At 34.5% G+C, this 19,551-nt stretch overlaps 2 protein-coding genes across 3 annotated transcripts; both read right to left on the bottom strand.

Annotated features, from left to right (window-relative positions):
* Positions 1-736: 736 nt before the first annotated feature.
* On the bottom strand, positions 737-4,079 carry LOC306886881 (uncharacterized protein). Its single transcript, XM_079444236.1, has 3 exons — positions 3,961-4,079; positions 1,943-2,067; positions 737-1,246 (listed from the first exon to the last, which is right to left on the bottom strand). The coding sequence occupies exons 1-3, from the start codon at positions 4,073-4,075 to the stop codon at positions 1,175-1,177; spliced, it is 312 nt and encodes a 103-aa protein (XP_079300362.1). The 5' UTR covers positions 4,076-4,079; the 3' UTR covers positions 737-1,174.
* Positions 4,080-6,033: 1,954 nt separating this feature from the next.
* On the bottom strand, positions 6,034-14,919 carry LOC306886933 (V-type proton ATPase subunit C 1-A). 2 transcript variants are annotated; one of them, XM_079444313.1, is made up of 13 exons: positions 14,755-14,919; positions 13,536-13,692; positions 12,747-12,814; positions 11,249-11,334; positions 11,074-11,168; positions 10,711-10,802; positions 9,912-10,010; positions 8,764-8,832; positions 8,026-8,118; positions 7,828-7,921; positions 7,636-7,733; positions 6,752-6,878; positions 6,034-6,645 (listed from the first exon to the last, which is right to left on the bottom strand). In XM_079444313.1, the coding sequence occupies exons 2-13, from the start codon at positions 13,665-13,667 to the stop codon at positions 6,547-6,549; spliced, it is 1,152 nt and encodes a 383-aa protein (XP_079300439.1). In that variant the 5' UTR covers positions 13,668-13,692; positions 14,755-14,919; the 3' UTR covers positions 6,034-6,546. The 2 variants fall into 2 exon arrangements, with proteins under 2 accessions (XP_079300439.1, XP_079300440.1); XM_079444314.1 differs by having other exon boundaries at positions 13,536-13,669; positions 14,755-14,892.
* Positions 14,920-19,551: the final 4,632 nt, after the last annotated feature.

The raw sequence follows: 19,551 nt of genomic DNA, 5'->3' as shown, positions 1-19,551 counted from the left end.
ATGTCAGTAAGAATAATATTAAAAAATTTATTCAGGCTCTTTTAGTAGGCTAATGAAAGAAAGGACATTTGCATGTGTTGTGAGCATTTGCAGCGTTTCTCAATTTGCATGTGTTGTGAGGATTTGCAGCGTTTCTCAATTTGCATGTGTTGTGAGCATTTGCAGCGTTTCTCATTTGCATGTGTTGTGAGGATTTGCAGCGTTTCTCAATTTGCATGTGTTGTGAGCATTTGCAGCGCATGTGTTGTCAAAATGATGAAGATGTTTTCTTGATTTGCTGGTGTTTTGTCTATTTGCATGTGTTTTCTGAAGTTGCAGCGCGTTGAGCTCTCTCGGCCACCGTACATTTCACCTCAAAATCTAAATACAAAAAATAATGAAAATAATTTTTTTTTTAATGTATTATTTAGATTCTCTTTAATATTTTTTTACTGTATTAAAATAAATTGTACTTTTTTTATTGCTTATTTCTTCTGATTTTAGGGTGAAATATGATCCATGCATGACTTAAAGGTAGGTAAATCATTACATTTAATAAACACATTGGTGCAATTTAAATGTCAAGATGTAAAACTGAAGCAAGAAAGTCTTTCAGTTTTATAATTTTTATTATGCTTTTTCATCAGCTCCTTAGTTGAAAATATCAAATCAAAATGCTCTTGTGCTGTTTTTACTCACAGAATGTAAGTCGCTTTGGATAAAAGCGTCAGCTAAATGAATAAATGTAAATGTAAATCCTTTCCAGACTTTAAATAATATCATGAACAAACTGATTAAAATTAAACATATTAGGCTACTTCATTAAATCATAAATGAAGCAGTCTGAAAACCAGCGTCCGTTTCATTCAGAGGAACAAGACAATGTTGTGTTTGATTGTGTCTTAATCACAACCTGAGACATCTGTATATCTGCATTATCACACAGACTCATTAGGCACTAGAATATCACAATACTGATGGAAACACAATACCAACAAAATATTAAACACTAACAACTGTTGGGAAATAAATAACACTTCAAAAGCAGTTCAAAATGATGTGTTGCAGCATGTTAGACAGCAGCGCTCATGCAGACAAACAGACGATTAGATCAGATCTGCCATCTGATTTAACATATGCATTTAATTAGAATGAAAGGCCCTCATTAGCAGCGGCCCTTCCACGAACTCACACATCAAGGCATCACCTCCGTGTTTACACCTTTAACCCCGTCAGTCTGCGGGATTTGCTTTGATTGACTTTTAACCTGCAAGAAAACAAATGACCAGCCTGTAAAATGCACTGTATGGTGAAAAGACATAATATATGAAGATAAATGGATGAGGGTCCAGCTCATATTTATATAACCCATTACAGTGAATGGGTGCCGTCAGAATGAGAGTCCAAACACCACTCAAGTCCATCAGTTAACATCTTGAGAAGATGTCATTTAGACATTTTTAACTAGTCCATAATCTATAATAGCGCTTCCTCCAGTGAAAAAGTGGTCTGGTCTGAATCAGGAGAGAAATCTGCACACATCAAGCACCGTTTACAAGCCAAAACAGATCTAAACAAATATGTGGCTGGATTTTGATGTGAGAGACAACAGGAGATGGGCTTTTTCACTGGAGGATTATGGACTAAAACAGTATTTTAGCCTGAAGCAACAATTTGAAGTTAATGATAGCTTTTGTCTTCTCCAGATGTTAACTGGAGTGGTGTGGATTATTGTGATGTTTTTATCAGATGGACTCTCATTCTGACGGCACCCATTCACTGCAGAGCATCCATTGCTGAGCAAGTGATTGAATGGCATATTTCTCCAAATCTGATGAAGAAACAAACTCATCTATACATCTTGAATGGCCTGAGGATGAGCACATTTGTAGCAAGTTTTCATTTTTGGGTGAACTAGTCCATTGATAAAGAAATATGACATGTGACTATTCACCCATCTGACCTCATCTCTGTGCGCTGGTCTCCTCTGGGTGCTGCTGGTGTTTCTGCCACACTGTGTGCCGGTGTTCACCAGCTGCTTCTCTTTGGCAGAAGAGCTTCTGCTCATGGGCTTCTCTTCCTTTTGACCTTTACAACAACAACAGAAGTACTTCATATGGATATACACCAGGGGATCTCAACCTTTGTGACTCCCTAGTTTTGCTTTCTTAAACTTATTTTAATCTATGGGCACTCCTAGATTCTGTGAATAAATAAAAATAAATAATATATAATATATATATATATACGTTTTAGGAGCGGAATGTTCTTTTTAACCAATACATTTGCAGTCATTCGTGATTTACTGGGATTAAGGATAAAAAAACCTCACAATTTACCATGCATATTTGTTATATATTTGCATGTATATTTATTATGTGGCTTTTTAAGGTTTTATTCATTTCCGTGACTTTACCAGATATATAAAAATCACACTTTTTCAATGTAACTCCCTCTTACATCCAGGCTGACAGCGGGAATCCTGTTTCTCAAAGACACTAAACAGCTGTTGAGGGATAAATAAGGAATATATTGGTTTTTGTTCTTAATGCACTTTAAATGTGTGGAAGTAGTGCTGAAGTCCAACTAAAGATGTACTGAAGTATATTAGATTGTGCTAAAGAGCAAGTATACTTTAGGTACACTTTAAATATCTTGCATTTAAAGACCAATATTATTCAAAGATCATACAATCCTCATCATGACATTAAAACACATTGAGGCTTAATATTAAGAAATGCACATTGTGCGCAAGCAGTACTCCAAATAAAGTTTAATTATCACTTTTATATCAGTAAGACTCAAACAATATGTAAAAAACAATATATCAACTCTTGGTCATTAATATGCATGGCTAAGAACTTCATTTGGACAACTTTAAAGGCCATTTTCTCCATATTTTGATTGTTTTGCACCATCAAATCCTAACAGACCATCAATGGAAAGCTTATTTGTTTCATGTATAAATCTCAGTTTCAAAAAATTGACCCTTATGATTGGTTTTGTGGTCACAAATGTATTTTAAATATATGACTTTTTTACTAGGGTTGTCTTATTTTAAATCATTTTAAGTCATGTTGAGGTCCTCTAATGGCCTCTGGTTGAGAACCACTGATGAAACCATAATTGAAGTTTCCATCTAAAAGCTTCTGCTTCATGAAAAGAGTTTGATGACTAATGCCACAGTGTTCAAGGTAACTATGTGGGCTGTATGGTTACCATGCTAAATATTTGTTAGAAATATTATATATTGCTATTTTCATCTGTGGATTATACATTATGGGCCTCAGTGTGGGTTTCAGATTACACTGTTTGATTACCATATTCATAAATGATATGGCTGATATGTTCAGGATATAAAGGCTAAAGGTTTTAGTGCCGTCCATTGCACAAAAAGCGCTCAGTTTATTATAATCACTAAAAGCTGTCTCTCATCTTTAGTTCATCTCAATTTTACAAAGTTGCGTTAAAATCAACGGTGTGTTTACACTTTGTTAATAACGAGATGATCTGAACACAACACCTGCAAAACTCTGAATGCCTTTGATTGAGTGTTGCTACAAGAAATCAAGAGAAAAACATGAAAGTGCGTATCAATAGCAAGAGTTTATATTTCGATTTGGAACAAAATGGACTTTGGCGTGCATATGATACGCAATGGGTAGGATGAGGGATGCGTATCATATGCACGCCTGTGATTGGCTACAGCTGCAAAACACGTCGGAATAGAACCCGATCTCCAGAGCGCAAACCATTACGCACTGGATAGTTTGCAAAATCTGCAATGAAATGCCATTATTCCAGCTTCAATAGCACCCTCAGTTAATTTCATTTGAGCACCCCTGTAGAACCGGGCCATATGGCTTTATATACGTCCATGGCAATATTTGAAGGGTGTGCATCTCTCTCTATGTTATATATTTAATAAAGATGATCGTGTCTGACCTGCTGCTGTATTGTCGCTGTCGCCGGTTCCGTTACCGGCAGCTGTGTCGGTGCTGGTGAGCCAGGTCGACTCGGTGTCTCTGCTCTCGTAATAGCGGGGCTCGATCGCAGCGGATCTGCTTCCCCCGCAGCCCATCGGGACCGTGATCATCCTCACGCACGCGAGCGCGGAGCAGCGGAGACACGCGCATTCATACAAAGCATATCAGGGCGATTCATTGCAATAACCACATATTTGCAAAAATATTTTAGCCTAATAATATTCTCCTGAAACCCATAAAAAAAGCTTTATGAATTTATTATTTTTTTCATGTCATTACATTGTTTGGAGCATAATAAAATGGACTGGACCACAAAACCAGTCAATTTAAATTATTTAAAATAGGGTTTTTTTTAGTGACATTTATACATTAGCCTGTCTGAACGCTGAATAAATAATCTTTCCATTGATGTATGGTTTGTTATGATAGGACAATATTTGTCTGAGATACAACTATTTGAAAATCTGGAATCTGAGGGTGCAAAAAAATCTAAATATTGAGAAAATCACCTTTAAAGTTGTTCAAATGAAGTTCTTAGCAATGCATATTACTAATCAAAAATGAAGTTTTGATATATAGAGTAGGACATTTACAAAATATCTTCATGGAACACGATCTTTACTTAATATCCTAATGATTTTTGGCATAAAAGAAAAATGTATAATTTTGATCCATACAATGTATTTTTGGCTATTGCTACAAATATACTCCAGCGACTTAAGACTGTTTTTGTGCTCCAGGGTCACATATGGAAAAATAACATTTTTGAAAAATTATATTTTATTCATATGTCTTCTGTAGAGGACACCAGGACTAAAAAAAAAAAAAACATGAATAGACAAAAGGCATTTTTAAAAAAAATTTTAATCACTGATCAATTTTTAAGTTTCAGGATGATTCTAATGTTATAAAATATCTAACAGAATCATTTGATATAGTCTAGTATTTTACTTTAAGCAATATGTGTGTGAAATTCCCATGGTTTTCCCATTAAACCCAATGCTATCTGTGTCTAATTTGCATGTTAATATGCTGTTGGGAGAGCATCTATGAACAAAGATGGGAGTAATAATTGGCCAGATTTTCATAATTATATCTAATATTTCATAGGAGTATTGATATATAATTAATTTTACTAGTCAATTGGTTTGTCTCTCAAAATGTGTAATAAACATGCGTTTAGTCCTGGTGTCCTCTACAGTGGACATGTGTGAAATTATGTCCTGTTTCATAACAGAAAGTCATATTTTGATTTGAAACCCCATTTTCCTGAGATGCTGATTTATGACAATTTGAAAATTAATCACATTTAAATGATAATTACAGGGTAGATAATTACATGACGATATAATGGCAAAAACTCCATAGCTGGGTCTCAGGCTGTTATATTATATATATATATATATATATATATATATATATATATATATATATATATAAAAATTAGGCTATTTTAAAAATATTTTTAATCATATTTTCAATATGATTAATTTGGAATCTGTTTACAATTTGCTTTTTTTTTTTTTTTAATGATGTCATTATATTACTTTCCCCCCTGAGAATTGTAGTTGATTATAAAGTCTATTTCTCTTTATTTTATATATATTCTCAGTTATTGATTGAGGGGTCGTTCCCGCCTTACATGGTTTTACAGATTGCAATATTTTATTTAGGCTACGAAATAAAAAGTTGGCATGTGGCTTTGACAAGATATATGGGATTAAAAACATTCTTATAACCAATTTAACAAATAATTCAAAATACCTTGCTTAAATGTTAATTATTTGTTCTACTTTGAATGTACAGATTCTACTTTAAATGATAATTACCGAGGCATGTTTGCTTTTGTTTTGTGTAAATTCATACTTTTTATGCTGTATTATACTTTTAAAAGTCTCTCACCCTAACTTGCTTTCTTAAAACTGTCAAAATTCAGTGAGCAATGAGCTAATTAAATTACAATTGACCTTCTTTCCTTCATTTATTTGCACATTATATTTTGACTGGCCTTCTGGAAATGCTCATTTAGTTGGTAAATGTGTTTTAAAAACAAACACCACACATTTTTTATGCATTTATAATAACTTTATATTTTGGTTCCATGACACAATTTCGCACATATAACTCTTTAAACACCAAATGTACATAACATCACATATATATTGCATCTTTGTAACACTTTTCTCTCTCATTGTGTTTGTTTAAATGGACCACTGGTTCATTTTAAGAATAAAGGTTAAAAACACACACAGTAATATCTATCACTAACATCAGATGTACCTGCTGCACGTCACAAAACATGAGTGGAATGACTTAAAATGCATAATTTCATTCACCTGCACATATGGTAACACAATGGCATTCTTTAAAAAGAAATGTAAACAAAGTACTAGGGGCGGCAGATATAGATACTCTCCTGCAGTCACTGGCTGAACGACAATAGAGAAGTATCTCTGAATATGAATGAGCATGCATGGCGGGGTGACTAGAACAACAGTTCAGCAATATACAGTTTCATTTCACTTAGATTTATACACAGAGACACAACAAAAGGAGGCGCACGTGAATAAAAGCAGTTCTTCTATTTGAAGTCCAGCAGGTTGCAGTCGATTTTGTAGTACACGTAGGGATAGTACTCTTGCTGGCTGAGGTTCAAGCCAGGAATATCCATGGCAGATTGCTGGAACAGGAAAAAGATGACAACAACTTACATAAAATATAAAATAATTCCTTGTATTTAAACCACACAACACATAAACATAGCCTACGGCCAAAAGTAAACCTACGTCGATAATGGCAGCTGCGCTGCTGTCCAGGTGCTTGTAAAGATCGTACAAAACCTCCCTCAGCTTCTTCATGTTCTTCTTGTTGGGCTGCAGCAGCATTGCTTGGAAGTTCACAGGCAATCCATATCTGTTTATTTAGAATTAAAAATATATATGGGACCCAGGACCACAAAATCACTCTTGAGTGTCAATTTTTTTATTTATGCATTATCTGAAAGCTGAATAAATAATCTTTCCATTGATGTATGGTTTGTTATTATAGGACAATATTTGGCTGATATACAACTATTTGAAAATCTGGAATCTGAGGGTGCAAAAAAATCTAAATATTGAGAAAATCTCCTTTAAAGTTGTCCAAATGAAGTTCTTAGCAATGCGTATTACTAATCAAAACGAAGTTTTGATATATTTACGGTAGGAAATTTACTAAATATCTTCATGCAACATGATCTTTACTTAATATCTTAATGATTTTTGGCATAAAAGACAAATCAATCATTTTGACCCATACAGTGTATTTTTGACTATTGCTACTTAAGACTGCTTTTATGGTCCAGGGTCACATATATAAAAATTATTTAAATAAGTGATGCACGGATATGAAAATTCTGGGCCAAAACCGAATCCACATAGATGCACTTGGTTGAATCCAAAACTAAATTTTTTGGTGTAATTCTATTAAAATTATTACACCAAAATAATTTTTTACTGAAGCTGAGTTTTGTTTAGGTTTTCTATTTGTCCATCCCATATGATAAGAAATTTACCAAACAAATGATGACGCGTTCAAACTGTTCATGCATTCATCTAGCTCACATCAGCAAGTGCTAGAAGTTCAGATATGAGCTCTCTAAGAACCTAAAGATGTTATATTGTGTCGCTACCTCAACACTGATTCCACAAAGACCCTCAGAGCCTTAATATGGATCCAAGCAATAAACGCCTCACTGAAGTTCACCTTCAGCCATCGAACAAGTGGACCCTGCAGAGGACACATGTATGAACCAGTTAAAAATATCCAACACTGATGAAGTAACATGCCAACTGCTCTGAAGATCCATCTAGCAGATACATACAAACTGCTTTTTCTTGTCAGTTGAGAGTCTGGTCATCTCCTCCTTATCTGCTTTCATTTCCTCCTCGTTGTACTGGAAGTCCCGGACCGTGAACCTGTGAAGCAGACACTGGGATGACTAAGGCATTAACTGGATATTTTCTCAGACAGCTAAACGGTGATTCATGACCACACGGTGGAGCTGAAATCAGCTGTTTACTTGTTTTCTCTGGCCTTGAGTCTGAAGTCATCGATGGCCTTTCTGAAGAGCGTGACTGTAAACAGGCCGCTTTCCTGGTCCTCAAAAAGTAAACTGCCAAGAAGAAAATAACACTATATTAAGTATTGGCTAGCAGGGAGAATCTCAAATGTCCCACTCATTTTTCACTCAAAATAAATAAGAATGATATTTTGCATGAAGAAAATTCAGATTACTCTAATGCATTAAAAATGTTTGAATTGCACAACATTTACACATCATGGTAGTAACTGTTGGGTTACCTTTAAATTATACTCGTTTAAGTAAAAAAACAAAAAAAATAGTACAACAGTAATGCAGTCGAAAAAATGACTTTACTAACAATAATGACAATCTCCAGTGAGATTAACAAAACACCTATCATATTCACTTTAGACACTTGGTAAATGCTGCATTAGTTAATTGGCTTTCTAAGTAACCAGCATGCCACTAATTTGTCTTAAGTCCTAAACATGTTCTCCTCAACCAGAGGCTTTCCCCAAATCCCATATATTGTGTTTTTTTTTTTAAATGAACACCTTTTAAAACAAACAACACCTATATGACACTATTAAATTAATAATTCCATTATGTAAAGGCAAAACACAGCATGTTCTTATTAGCACTTGATCAGTTTTCCTTCATTTCTATTCTGTGACCAGGTACATGATTCCTGAGACAAGCAAGAATTATAAATCTAAATTGTTGTAAGTTTCTTACTTTGTAGATCGTGGCACCACCATTTCTGAAAGAGTCTCGTAAGTGCGCTGCCAGTCAGTATAATTTGTTCTGAAGGGTTAGAAAACTTGCTGTCAGTATGTGCATGAGAAAAATTCAACGCAATAGCTTTGAGTGCATCCAAAAAGTCATTTTTATGTTCTGGAATTGACATAAATATGGCAAAAAGTAAAATCTCTATTTATTTATTTTTTGTAACGTTTGACCAATTCTCAATTTTTTTTACATTAAACTTCTCAACATAAATTTTCTTTATTAACTAACTAGTTAAAGAAAGTTTGCAGCACACATGATTTCAACATGGATTAAATGTAAAACAAATCACTTGTTATATATCTTTGTAAAAACGATGCATGAAGGCACATATTGTACAAACTTAAACATATCATATGTTCAGAAATAATGTAAGAAAAATGCAAAAAAAAAGTCAAGGCAATTTGAAACGACTGAAAGTATAAATGCATGCAAACATGAAATATCAGACATATAATAGTAGTTAATTACAGGTTTTTCATTCCACTGCGTTGCTTTTCCATTCTTTTTCTATGTAAATATGTGCTTGATGGCGTTTGAGTGTTGTGTTTTTTGCAGTGTCTAGAGCAGGGGTCACCAAGTTCAGTCCTGGAGGGCCGGTGTCCTGCAGAGTTTAGCTCCAACCCTAATAAAACACACCTAAAGCAGCTAATCAAGGTCTTGCTAGGTATACTTGAAACTTCCAGGCAGGTGTGTTGAGGCAAGTTGGAGCTAAACTCTGCAGGACACCGGCCCTCCAGGATCAAGTCTGATGACCCCTGGTCTAGTGCATGAAATGGCATTCTAAAAACACAGTGCTCAAGTTAAAAGAAGTTCAGCTCCCGTCTCCTTGCTTTTTGCCCCATTCGCTCTGTGAATAGCTCCTAGTGATATGTTATACATATGGTCCTTCATAGAGTGCATCACACGTCAACAGTTCATCACATTCACCGAATCATTGTTCTCTTAGCTGTTATCAATAGTATATTGCTAACGTGTCCAATTCTAACATTTGGTAAGATTTTTATTCAAAATTCTAATTCTTTGATTTATAAAAAATAAAACATCACATTTGAATTCATTGATAAAATGGGAAAAATCTGGAACATGTCACTTACTTTGGTACCACCACCAGCATAGTAATGAGGTATTCAGAATCAAGCACAAAGTCTTCTTTCTTGACAATATCTGCCAAACTCCTGGTCAGCAGGCTCCCTCTGGTGAGACCACACAAATCACACTGGTTCATTGGAAAATGCTTTCCTAACCATGACTCTCAAAGTCTTTCCTTTCATTTATTTTCTTAAAGGAGTAGTTCACCCAAACACTGAAATTATGACTGTTTAGGATGACTTTTTTTCAATTTGTCAGATGTATAAACTGTTATCTGGAAAAGAGCTCTGCCAATATTCTTTTTTAAAAATCTTAAGAAATATTCTTTAAAAAAAATATCTTGTGTTCCATGAAAAAACCCCTGAATTTTCCATTGTAAAATTTTTTTTTTGTTTTTTTTTCAAAAGGGGTCATATGATGTCACTAAAAAGAACATTATTGTTTATTTGGTGTAATGCAATGCGTTTATGCGGTTTAAGGTTCAAAAAACACATTATTTTCCACAGACTGTACAATATTGTTGCTCCTCTATCTCTTTGGTTTTGAGACATTAGTCTAGAGTTCAGGGATCGTATCTATGCACAAACAGCTTGTAACACTCCAAAGAGAAAGGAAAACTTGAAATCGCATCATATGACCTCTTTAATTTGTAAGTGTTGCATCATATATTCAGTACTTACTCAATAAATAAAAAAAAGAAATCAATGCACTAAATCAAATAACTAGATTCCAGGTTACTAACTAAATTAATAAAGCTCAAATAATGAATATGAAATAAAACCCTTGTAAATAAGAGTTACTCACGCATTCTTCCGCTCTAGATTCTGTAAATTTCCCTTCAGATTGTTGTATGCTGACGCTCGAGCCTTCAGGTCGTTGTCAATCTGTGAGACTTGCTGTTGAACCGCAGAGGGAGAGAGTTTCATTTAAAACAGCATCTGAGGTGGCATTCAAGCACCAGAACGGCCTAACTCCATATCAATAATAAATAAGGCTGACATTTATATCAAATATGCACAAATATTACCAATGAGTGATATAAATGAAGAAACACTGTGAATATTGCAATGACTTTAATTTTACTCTAAGCAACGAGTGCTAAAAGTAAAGTCATTGCAGATTTTAGTCCCAAAATTCACATAGAAATGGTTGTATCAGATCACTTGCCTTGGATACAATCTCAGAAATGTTCTTCAAGGATTGTTTGATAGGGTACTTGGCCATGTCCCACTGAAATCTTATGATGTAGGTGACCAGATCGACTAAAACACAAAGAAAATGAGAAGTAATGCAACAAAACAGCGTCTGATCATTTCATGCCACAGATACCAGTGACTCTCACCTCCATTAGCCAGCAGGTTCTCCTGGACTTTATCTCGACTGTCCTCCAACACGTCGGCCATGTACTGAGCCACTTTCTTCAGCACACTGTGAACGGCATCAAAAGACATCACAGCCCTCTGAAAACTCTAGATTGGACATTCTCACATCACACATATCAGATGATTCAGGAACACTGTTTCATTTAGCAAAATGGCTTTGGATAACATCATAATAAAAATGTGAGAATATTCTGGCCAAACCAAGCAAAAATTAAAATAGAGGCAATATATCAGACTGGAGATGCTCCAAAATGACTTCTGTGCATGCAACTCAGGATTGATTCCTGCTGTTATGTTAAAATAACGTAAGGCTGACAGGAAGTAATATTACCGAAGCACGCTTTGACCATCTTTTATACTTAAATTGAGGAATATGTTTTACTTTAAAACGAACAGGAAATAATAGAATCTCACATCTACGGATGAGCTATAAGTCATGCAATTTAAATATGATCGCAGAAAGGGAAGCTAGCGTGTCACCAAACTGCTAATAACTCACTTTAGGCAGACGCTACAGTAACCTCCCCTATATGAGGATTCCTCACCGCACAAGAGTAAAGAAACACACGCAAGGAGTTTTGACTGAATACGTCATCACTAGAAACCACAAAAACTCAAATCTGCAAGATATTTGATTCTTTTAGGCAGAAAGGCCTTAAAATTAGTATTTTTAATAGTCGAGCATCACTGAAAAAATGTGGTATAGAAACTATTTTCATTTAGAAACGACTCAAGCAAAAAAGAAACGTAAATACATTGAATTAAACATGAAATTTTGAAGTAGAAATACTTAATAATCTCTTGTAGGTTCTTGTTAAAACACTCCATTAATCCTTGTTTTATTTACAACTTCAAAAAATGTGTTACACTTTATTTTAAGGTGTCCTTTATCATACATTTGAGTACTGAGTAATATTAATTAACTACGTGTACTAACTATATGATTAGGGTTTGGCTTAGGGTTACTTGCATGTAATTATGCATCATTTGTTGTTATTATAATAGTAAGTACATGTAACGTGTGTAACAAGGACACCTTAAAATAAAGTGTTACCAAAAATTATTTTTACAGTGTACTGCTCATATTTAGGGTGAGCGACTCTAAAGCCCTAACCCTAAATATTAAAGTTTGGTGCATAACTCCTTCCACACATTTTGTGTTACATATAAGAATGATTAGAGTTTAAGAATTTCATCTGATGGACAATAAAACCCCCCAAAAAATCCATATGCTGAGATTGAACGAGGGACCTAGAAAGCCTAGGATCTAAAGATGAAGGCTTGGGAGTCAAGGTCCCTAGCAACGCCCTAGCAACCACCCAAAGCATCTTATTAAACACAAAAAATATCCTTAAAGCACAATCACACACTATGAATATTAATTTTGCATGAATATGTAAACGTTTACATTGGAATTGCAGTGCCGAGTGTAAAAAAGGAAAGAAAAAACAACTTTACCTCTCGACAAAAGCATCCAGCTTGGCCAGCTCATCAGACAGCCCCACCAGGATATCTAATGTCCCGACCTGCAGCGTTTAGAGAAGAGAAACACTTTGATCACCATCCAGTATAATGAAGCAATACAAACGCAGCCAGGCTGGATTTGATCAGTAGAGACATCAGGGGCCGCCGGCGCTTAGAGTGGCGCCGCCTCTGTTCTCATCCTGTCAGGCGGAAAGTGACTGGTTAAGATGACACAGGCCAGCAGGGTCACTTGACCCTGGGCAATAGGAACAAGACTTATTCATTTGCTCTGAAAAAGGCTAATTTTATTTGCAATCAGAGGAATCGACAAAGAACTACAATCCCATGAAGCCTTGGAATGACATAATAATGGTAAAATATAAAACTGTTCATTTAGAGTTATTGATTATATCTATAGAAACAAGTTTATTGCAAAACATGCATATATATATATATACATACACCTATGTGTGTGTGTGTGTGTGTGTGTGTGTGTGTGTCTCTGTGTGTGTGTGTGTGTGTGTGTGTGTGTGTGTGTGTGTGTGTGTGTTAAACATGATTATTTTAAAAATAAGTGAACGGGTGGTTTCAACAAAAGCATGTACCATTGATTAACAGCCTTGGAAATCACAGCAGGTTTGTCTTTAAAGGTTTAGAAGTTATAGTTAAATGACTGACTGTGGCACCCCATTTAAAACAACTAAAGAAGAAATCGGCAATGCCAGAGCTCAAAAGGCTGCTCAGCTCAAGACTGTAAAAAGAGGAAGAGGAAGAGAATGTGACCTTGAGATCGGGAATGTTGAACTTGTTGTTGGTGGAGAGGTTGTTGGTGCGAGTTGTGGCCGTCATTAGTTTGTCCCATGTCTGCTGGCAGGTTTTCTCTCCAGGAGCAGAAATCAACCAGAACTCGGTCATGGCTGCGGAGCGAGAAATGGAGAGTCTAAAGCAGAAACACATTAATATACTCATTAATAATGAACAAACTTCATACTGCACCACCAACTCTATCAAAGATATTTACAGACATTAAAATAAATACAGAATCAAGAAAATAACATCATTAATAAAAGCCTAAACAATGGTCATTTATTTTCTGTAATGCACAATTGTACTTGCCCTGCCAACAAATAAAATTGATTTTAGATGTTTTTGAAAAAATAAACGTGTAGTTTTAAATTTTAGGCCTTGGTATTTCGGCGTAAGGATTATATTTTATAGAGATTTCTGGCATTGATTTCCACATGTATGCCAGATATTAAAGATTCAAATTCTACTTATTGCTGTAAAGATGACTCTATAAACACCCAAACACAGACAGGTTTTCCTCTACAAGAATATACAACAATCAATATCCACCTGATCAAATATATAACCAGAAACGTTAATATTTTCATTACTTAAAAACTGTGAAAAATCAGCCCTGTACATGAATATTGACTCATTTATAAATATTTATTCATTTAAATCCAAGTTTTTCTATGTAGGTCCCTGTTATACAGAACTTCCCTTTACATTTTAAAGTGAAAATCTTAATTTTAAATAAACTGTCATGTTATTTGACAACTAATGAGAAGTTGAGAACAATATATTATTATTATTATTATAAGTAGGATATAATATTAATTTTGAACATGGATTGGGTCATTTCCTCAAAATGAATGACAGTCACGAGTTGAAGCCTCAGAATGATCAGTGATCAATCAGAGTAATAATCTCATCAGATATCAGATGATTGATCATATATATTTGATCATATATATTTGATCTGATTATTATTATTTTATATCAAAGCATCATAAACACGCAGTACTTCATACATACAGTACAAGAAAACTGCACAAATAGGCTAAATTCAAATCTGCATTACGCCACATCTGAGATGTTTCTTAACCTGAAAGCACGAGTTATTAATTATAATAAATCACATAAACATAATCTCTAATCCACACTACAGCTAAATCTGCAGACTCTTTAAAACAGTCCTTTCTCCAGCGGAGCTTACCTGATTTCAACCTGAACGAGATGAAGCGACGATGACTTGGTAGATTTAACTAAATATTTGTTAAGATTTGATATTCATAATCACACTCCAGTGTTTCCAAAGGCTTCACTCACGGTCAGCTGATAGACTGCTGTCCTCTGCGCATGCGCAGCCGCAGGCCGCAGCGACACCTGCAGGTCTGGAGTCATTAGAGCAGCTTCTTTCTCCACTAAACATCAACTTTGATTTGCATGAGAACACTACGTTTGTTCTGTAGTGCACGAATATACAGTATTAAGAAAAAATATAGGTAACAAAAACGTAATACAGGGAGATTCAAGTGATTTTTGTCAATTTGTCATTATGTTTTGGTAATTTTACATTGCATAATGGGAAATCCACACATTTAAATACATGAATATTTTTTTTTATTAATTCTAATATATATATATATATATATATATATATATATATATATATATATATATATATATATATATATATATATATAATGTTAATATTTTTATGCACTATTACAGTTTATTAATAATTTATTAATTTATTAATATTTAGATTTTGCTTTTATTTTTATATAATACTTTATTAATTAGTAATTTTGTTATGTGCTTTTATCATTTATATTGTTTCATATTGCTATTTAGGTTTCATTTATTTATTTTTATTGCTAGTTCAGTTTTATTTTCTATTTATTTCCAGTTAGTGATTTTAGTTCAACTTAATCTAAATAAAATATTACATAATTTTTTAAATATGTATATGTTTAATATTTAATTATTTCAGTTTATATATATATATATATAAACTGAAAAAAATTGCAAACTAATAAATTAGCAAAAACACATAATAACATTACTAAAAATTTAAATATTATATAAAAATAAATCCTAATTACTAATAGTACTATTATTAACCCTATTAATAATAGTACATAAATAACATATAATATATAAATATCACTAATAAATATAAATATTTATGTAAATATAAATATTTAAATAATACTAAAAATATAAATAAAAAAATAAAAGCTATTTCAAAATATTTATAATTGTATATAAGTAAGATATAGATAGAAATAATATAAATATTTAAACAATAAAAAACATGTTCATATATATTTCTGTATATATTTATATGTAGAATAAATCATGCAGATTTTTGTTCATCATGCAGTTGCACACCTTTATGATCCAGCGGCCTGTGAATTTATGAAGCTGACTTTTCTTTTCCCTGGAGGTTAAAGGCAGGAATGCCCAGTCAGCAGCCGGCGAGGGAGGCACAGCAGACTTTTTTTGGATAGGAGTCCCTCTTCCTGGCAGCGGGTGTCCCCCACCCTGAGTTCGAGGAAAAGCCCACAAAGGGATATGTTTATGGAGTTCAGTAGGTCTGGGGTGCATTGTTTGGGATACAATGCCGGGACTGGCTGGAGCCAAACCGCCAGATCAAACACCAGGGTGGGCTGCCCACTGACTGGCCGGCGGCCAGACCGATAGGGACATGTCTGGGCACGCGTGCTCTAATCAGTCACCCACCCGCCGGCCCGAGCGCCTGGAGAATAAGAAACACGGCTTGTTTAGTCTCTAGGGCCGTCCAGCCCAGAGTCCAGGGTTCCAATTTGACCCAAGCTTTTTGTTATAACCTTTACATCCATTTCCTTAGTTTCCTACATATGCACAAAACATGCAAATACACAACTTGGGGAACACAACAGGATAGCAAGGTGATTGAGAAATGATTTCCAAAAATAATAGGTCCTTTGATTATAACAATTTTTTGTCATCAGTGGAACATCTCCAAAATGTAAATTTTCAAAATGATTTACTCATCGTTCTTTCTCAACATGCTGCTATTTTTTCTGTAAAAACCAAAACAAAAGCAGATTGTGTGCTATAAAGTCAGAATTGCCAGATATAGTCTCAGTTCTTAGAAGAAAAGTCAGAATTGTGAAAAAAGAAGTCGCAATTATGTTTTCTTTTCATTTTCATTCCATGATGGAGTTGCGAGATTATTTGTAGGAGACGAGAATTTGTGAGATATAAAGTCAGAATTGTGAGACAAACTCAAAATTGCAAGATTAAAGTCAGAATTGTGAGACATATAGGCTCAAAATTGCAAGATATAAAGTAATTATTTGTGAGACAAACTCAAAATTGTGAGATATAAAGTCAAAATTGCGAGATTAAAGTCAGAATTGTGAAATATAAACTCAGAATTGAAGGAAATGGGCTTCCATACTTTTCCATATTTAGTCTGACAGTTTATATTAGTGTCTGCATTTGTCAGGCTACAAAATGACAAAACATGTAATATGACAATATGAGTCAATATGACTCACAATCTTCTTTAGTCAAATGAATTTTTTTACAAGCCCACATTGCTGCAGTTCTCAAATCTACTTCTCAAACTGATACAAAGCCCACAAGTAGACTAATCAAATTCCACAGAGTTAAAATCCAACTGATGTTGTTTTTGTCAGGATAAGGGTGAATATTTATTGAAAGAGGGTCAAGGAAATGCGTGAGTTCATTTGGGTGCTGTGTTCTGGGTGGAGAGATGACAGGTGACAGATAGTGATGGAAAACAAAAGATAAGCTCTATTGTTTTAGTTATAAACTCACTGTCTATCCATTTAGCCTGCTGGCAATGACCTTCACGTGTTTTTAACACATAAAAATTGTGTTTAAATATAGTTGAAATGTACTTTACTTACTTGAAATTTACTTACAATCTTTAACAATACAACTAGCTGAAACCAGCATTTTCTGCATTTTTATAATTACTGTTTAAATGTTTATTAACCCTGTAAAACCTGTTTTTTTTTTGGAGTATCATATTTGATACATCAGATTTTTATGAATAGTATAATCTGATATAACAGTTCAATTTTATTCAGAAACTCAAACTAAGCAAAATATGCAATTTGGTGCAGATGCTGATATTAATATGGCCAAAAAGTGTTGAAATTCTGATGCCTGTAATGTAAATCAATTAAATCTTTATAACAGTACACTGACATAAAATGATCCAAATATCAGTGGTATATCTCGAGTAACATGTCTTAGTAAGATGAGACTGAAATGATCCAAACATATAATGCAATGCAATGCTGATTGAGAGATGAAGAAATAAACGCTCCTCTGAAGATCCTGATGATCAGATTTGAGATTCAAGTAAAAGAGAATCAAGTAAAGCCGAGCTGCTTCAGTCCAGTAAGTGTTCATCTGCAAATATTAGGTTTGTGTCTAAAAAAAACTAAAAAAAACAGCATGAAAAATATTAACTCGACTAAAAAGTGTTGCAACTATAGCCCCAGTCTCACCTGTGATATAATACTGTTGACGTTTCCAGTCACTTAATGGTGCAAATCACTTTCATTACTTTTGTTACAAGAATGTCCTTTGTTTTCTCCCATCAGATTATCTGAAATACTTTAGGTTATTGGAGAGTTCCTTTATTTTGTATTGTATTTAGGGCCTTAAAGCTCAGGAGAATTCCTGTTGCTCAATAGCAGTGTTATTGCATATGGCAGGCGAACCACATGTCCTTCCTTCAACAAGCCTACATAAGCAGATCACCATTATACCAAGAACAATGGTTATCAAACAGCACCGTTCACTCCGAGCTGCTGTAGATGTTATGTTAGATTAGATGCCATGCGCTCATTTATAGTCAAGAGGGAGTCGGCACAAAACTCGGAACTGCTTTTGTGTGCTGCAAAAGAGAAACTTTCACTGACAACATTGATGTAAAACAAACAGAGCTATTGTGAAGCTCAATTGGCTCATTTGACATTCTGATGAAACTATTTTTGGACTCAGCAAATGGAGAAAAGGGAACTATATACACAAAAGAGGAATTTGTGTCTGGAACATATCGTGGCACAGAAATGTTTAGGTTGACTCTTCATAGGAACAGATTTGGAGAAATGTAGCATTTCATTACGTGCTCACCAGTGGATGCTCTGCAGTGAATGGGTGCCGTCAGTCCAAACAGCTGATAAAAACATCACAATAATCCACACAACTCCAGTCCATCAGTTAACATCTGGAGAAGACAAAAGATTAAACAAATCCATCATTAAGACTTTTTTAAACTAAAATATGAGTCCATAATCCATAATAACGCTTCCTCCAGTGAAAAAGTGGTCTGGTCTGAATCAGGAGAGAAATCTGCACAGATCAAGCACTGTTTACAAGCCAAAACAGATCGAAACAAATATGTGAGTGGATTTTGATGTGAGAGAGATGGACTTTTTCACTGGAGGAAGCGTTATTATAGATTATGGACTCATATTTTAGCCAAAAGCTGCAAGTAAAAATACCTTGATGGATTAATTTTTGACAAACATGCAGCTTTTGTCTTCTCCAGATGTTAACTGATGGACTGGAGTGGTGTGGATTATTGTGATGTTTTTATCAGATGTTTGGACTCTCATTCTGACGGCACCCATTTACTGCAGATGAGCACGTAATGAAATGCTACATTTCTCCAAATCTGATGAAGAAACAAACTCATCTACATCTTGGTAATAGTAACACTTGGTGTTACTATTTCAAACGTGCTATTTAAGTCAGCATCTTCATCAATTAGTCATTAGGTTTATCATTTACTCTACAGGATGTGGTGAATCAGAACTTTAAACAGTTTGACATCTGAAAAACTTGAGAAGAATGTCACAGAGAGAGAGTGAGAGAGAGAGAGAGAGAGAGAGAGAGAGAGAGAGAGAGAGAGAGAGAGAGAGAGAGAGAGAGAGTAAACACGCCTCCCTCTATAAACTGGATGTTAGAGTGGTCACTA

This window comes from Barbus barbus (assembly GCF_936440315.1).
Source record: "Barbus barbus genome assembly, chromosome: 21".
NCBI classification, from domain to species: domain Eukaryota; kingdom Metazoa; phylum Chordata; class Actinopteri; order Cypriniformes; family Cyprinidae; genus Barbus; species Barbus barbus.
This window is presented reverse-complemented; position numbering and strand designations above follow the sequence as displayed.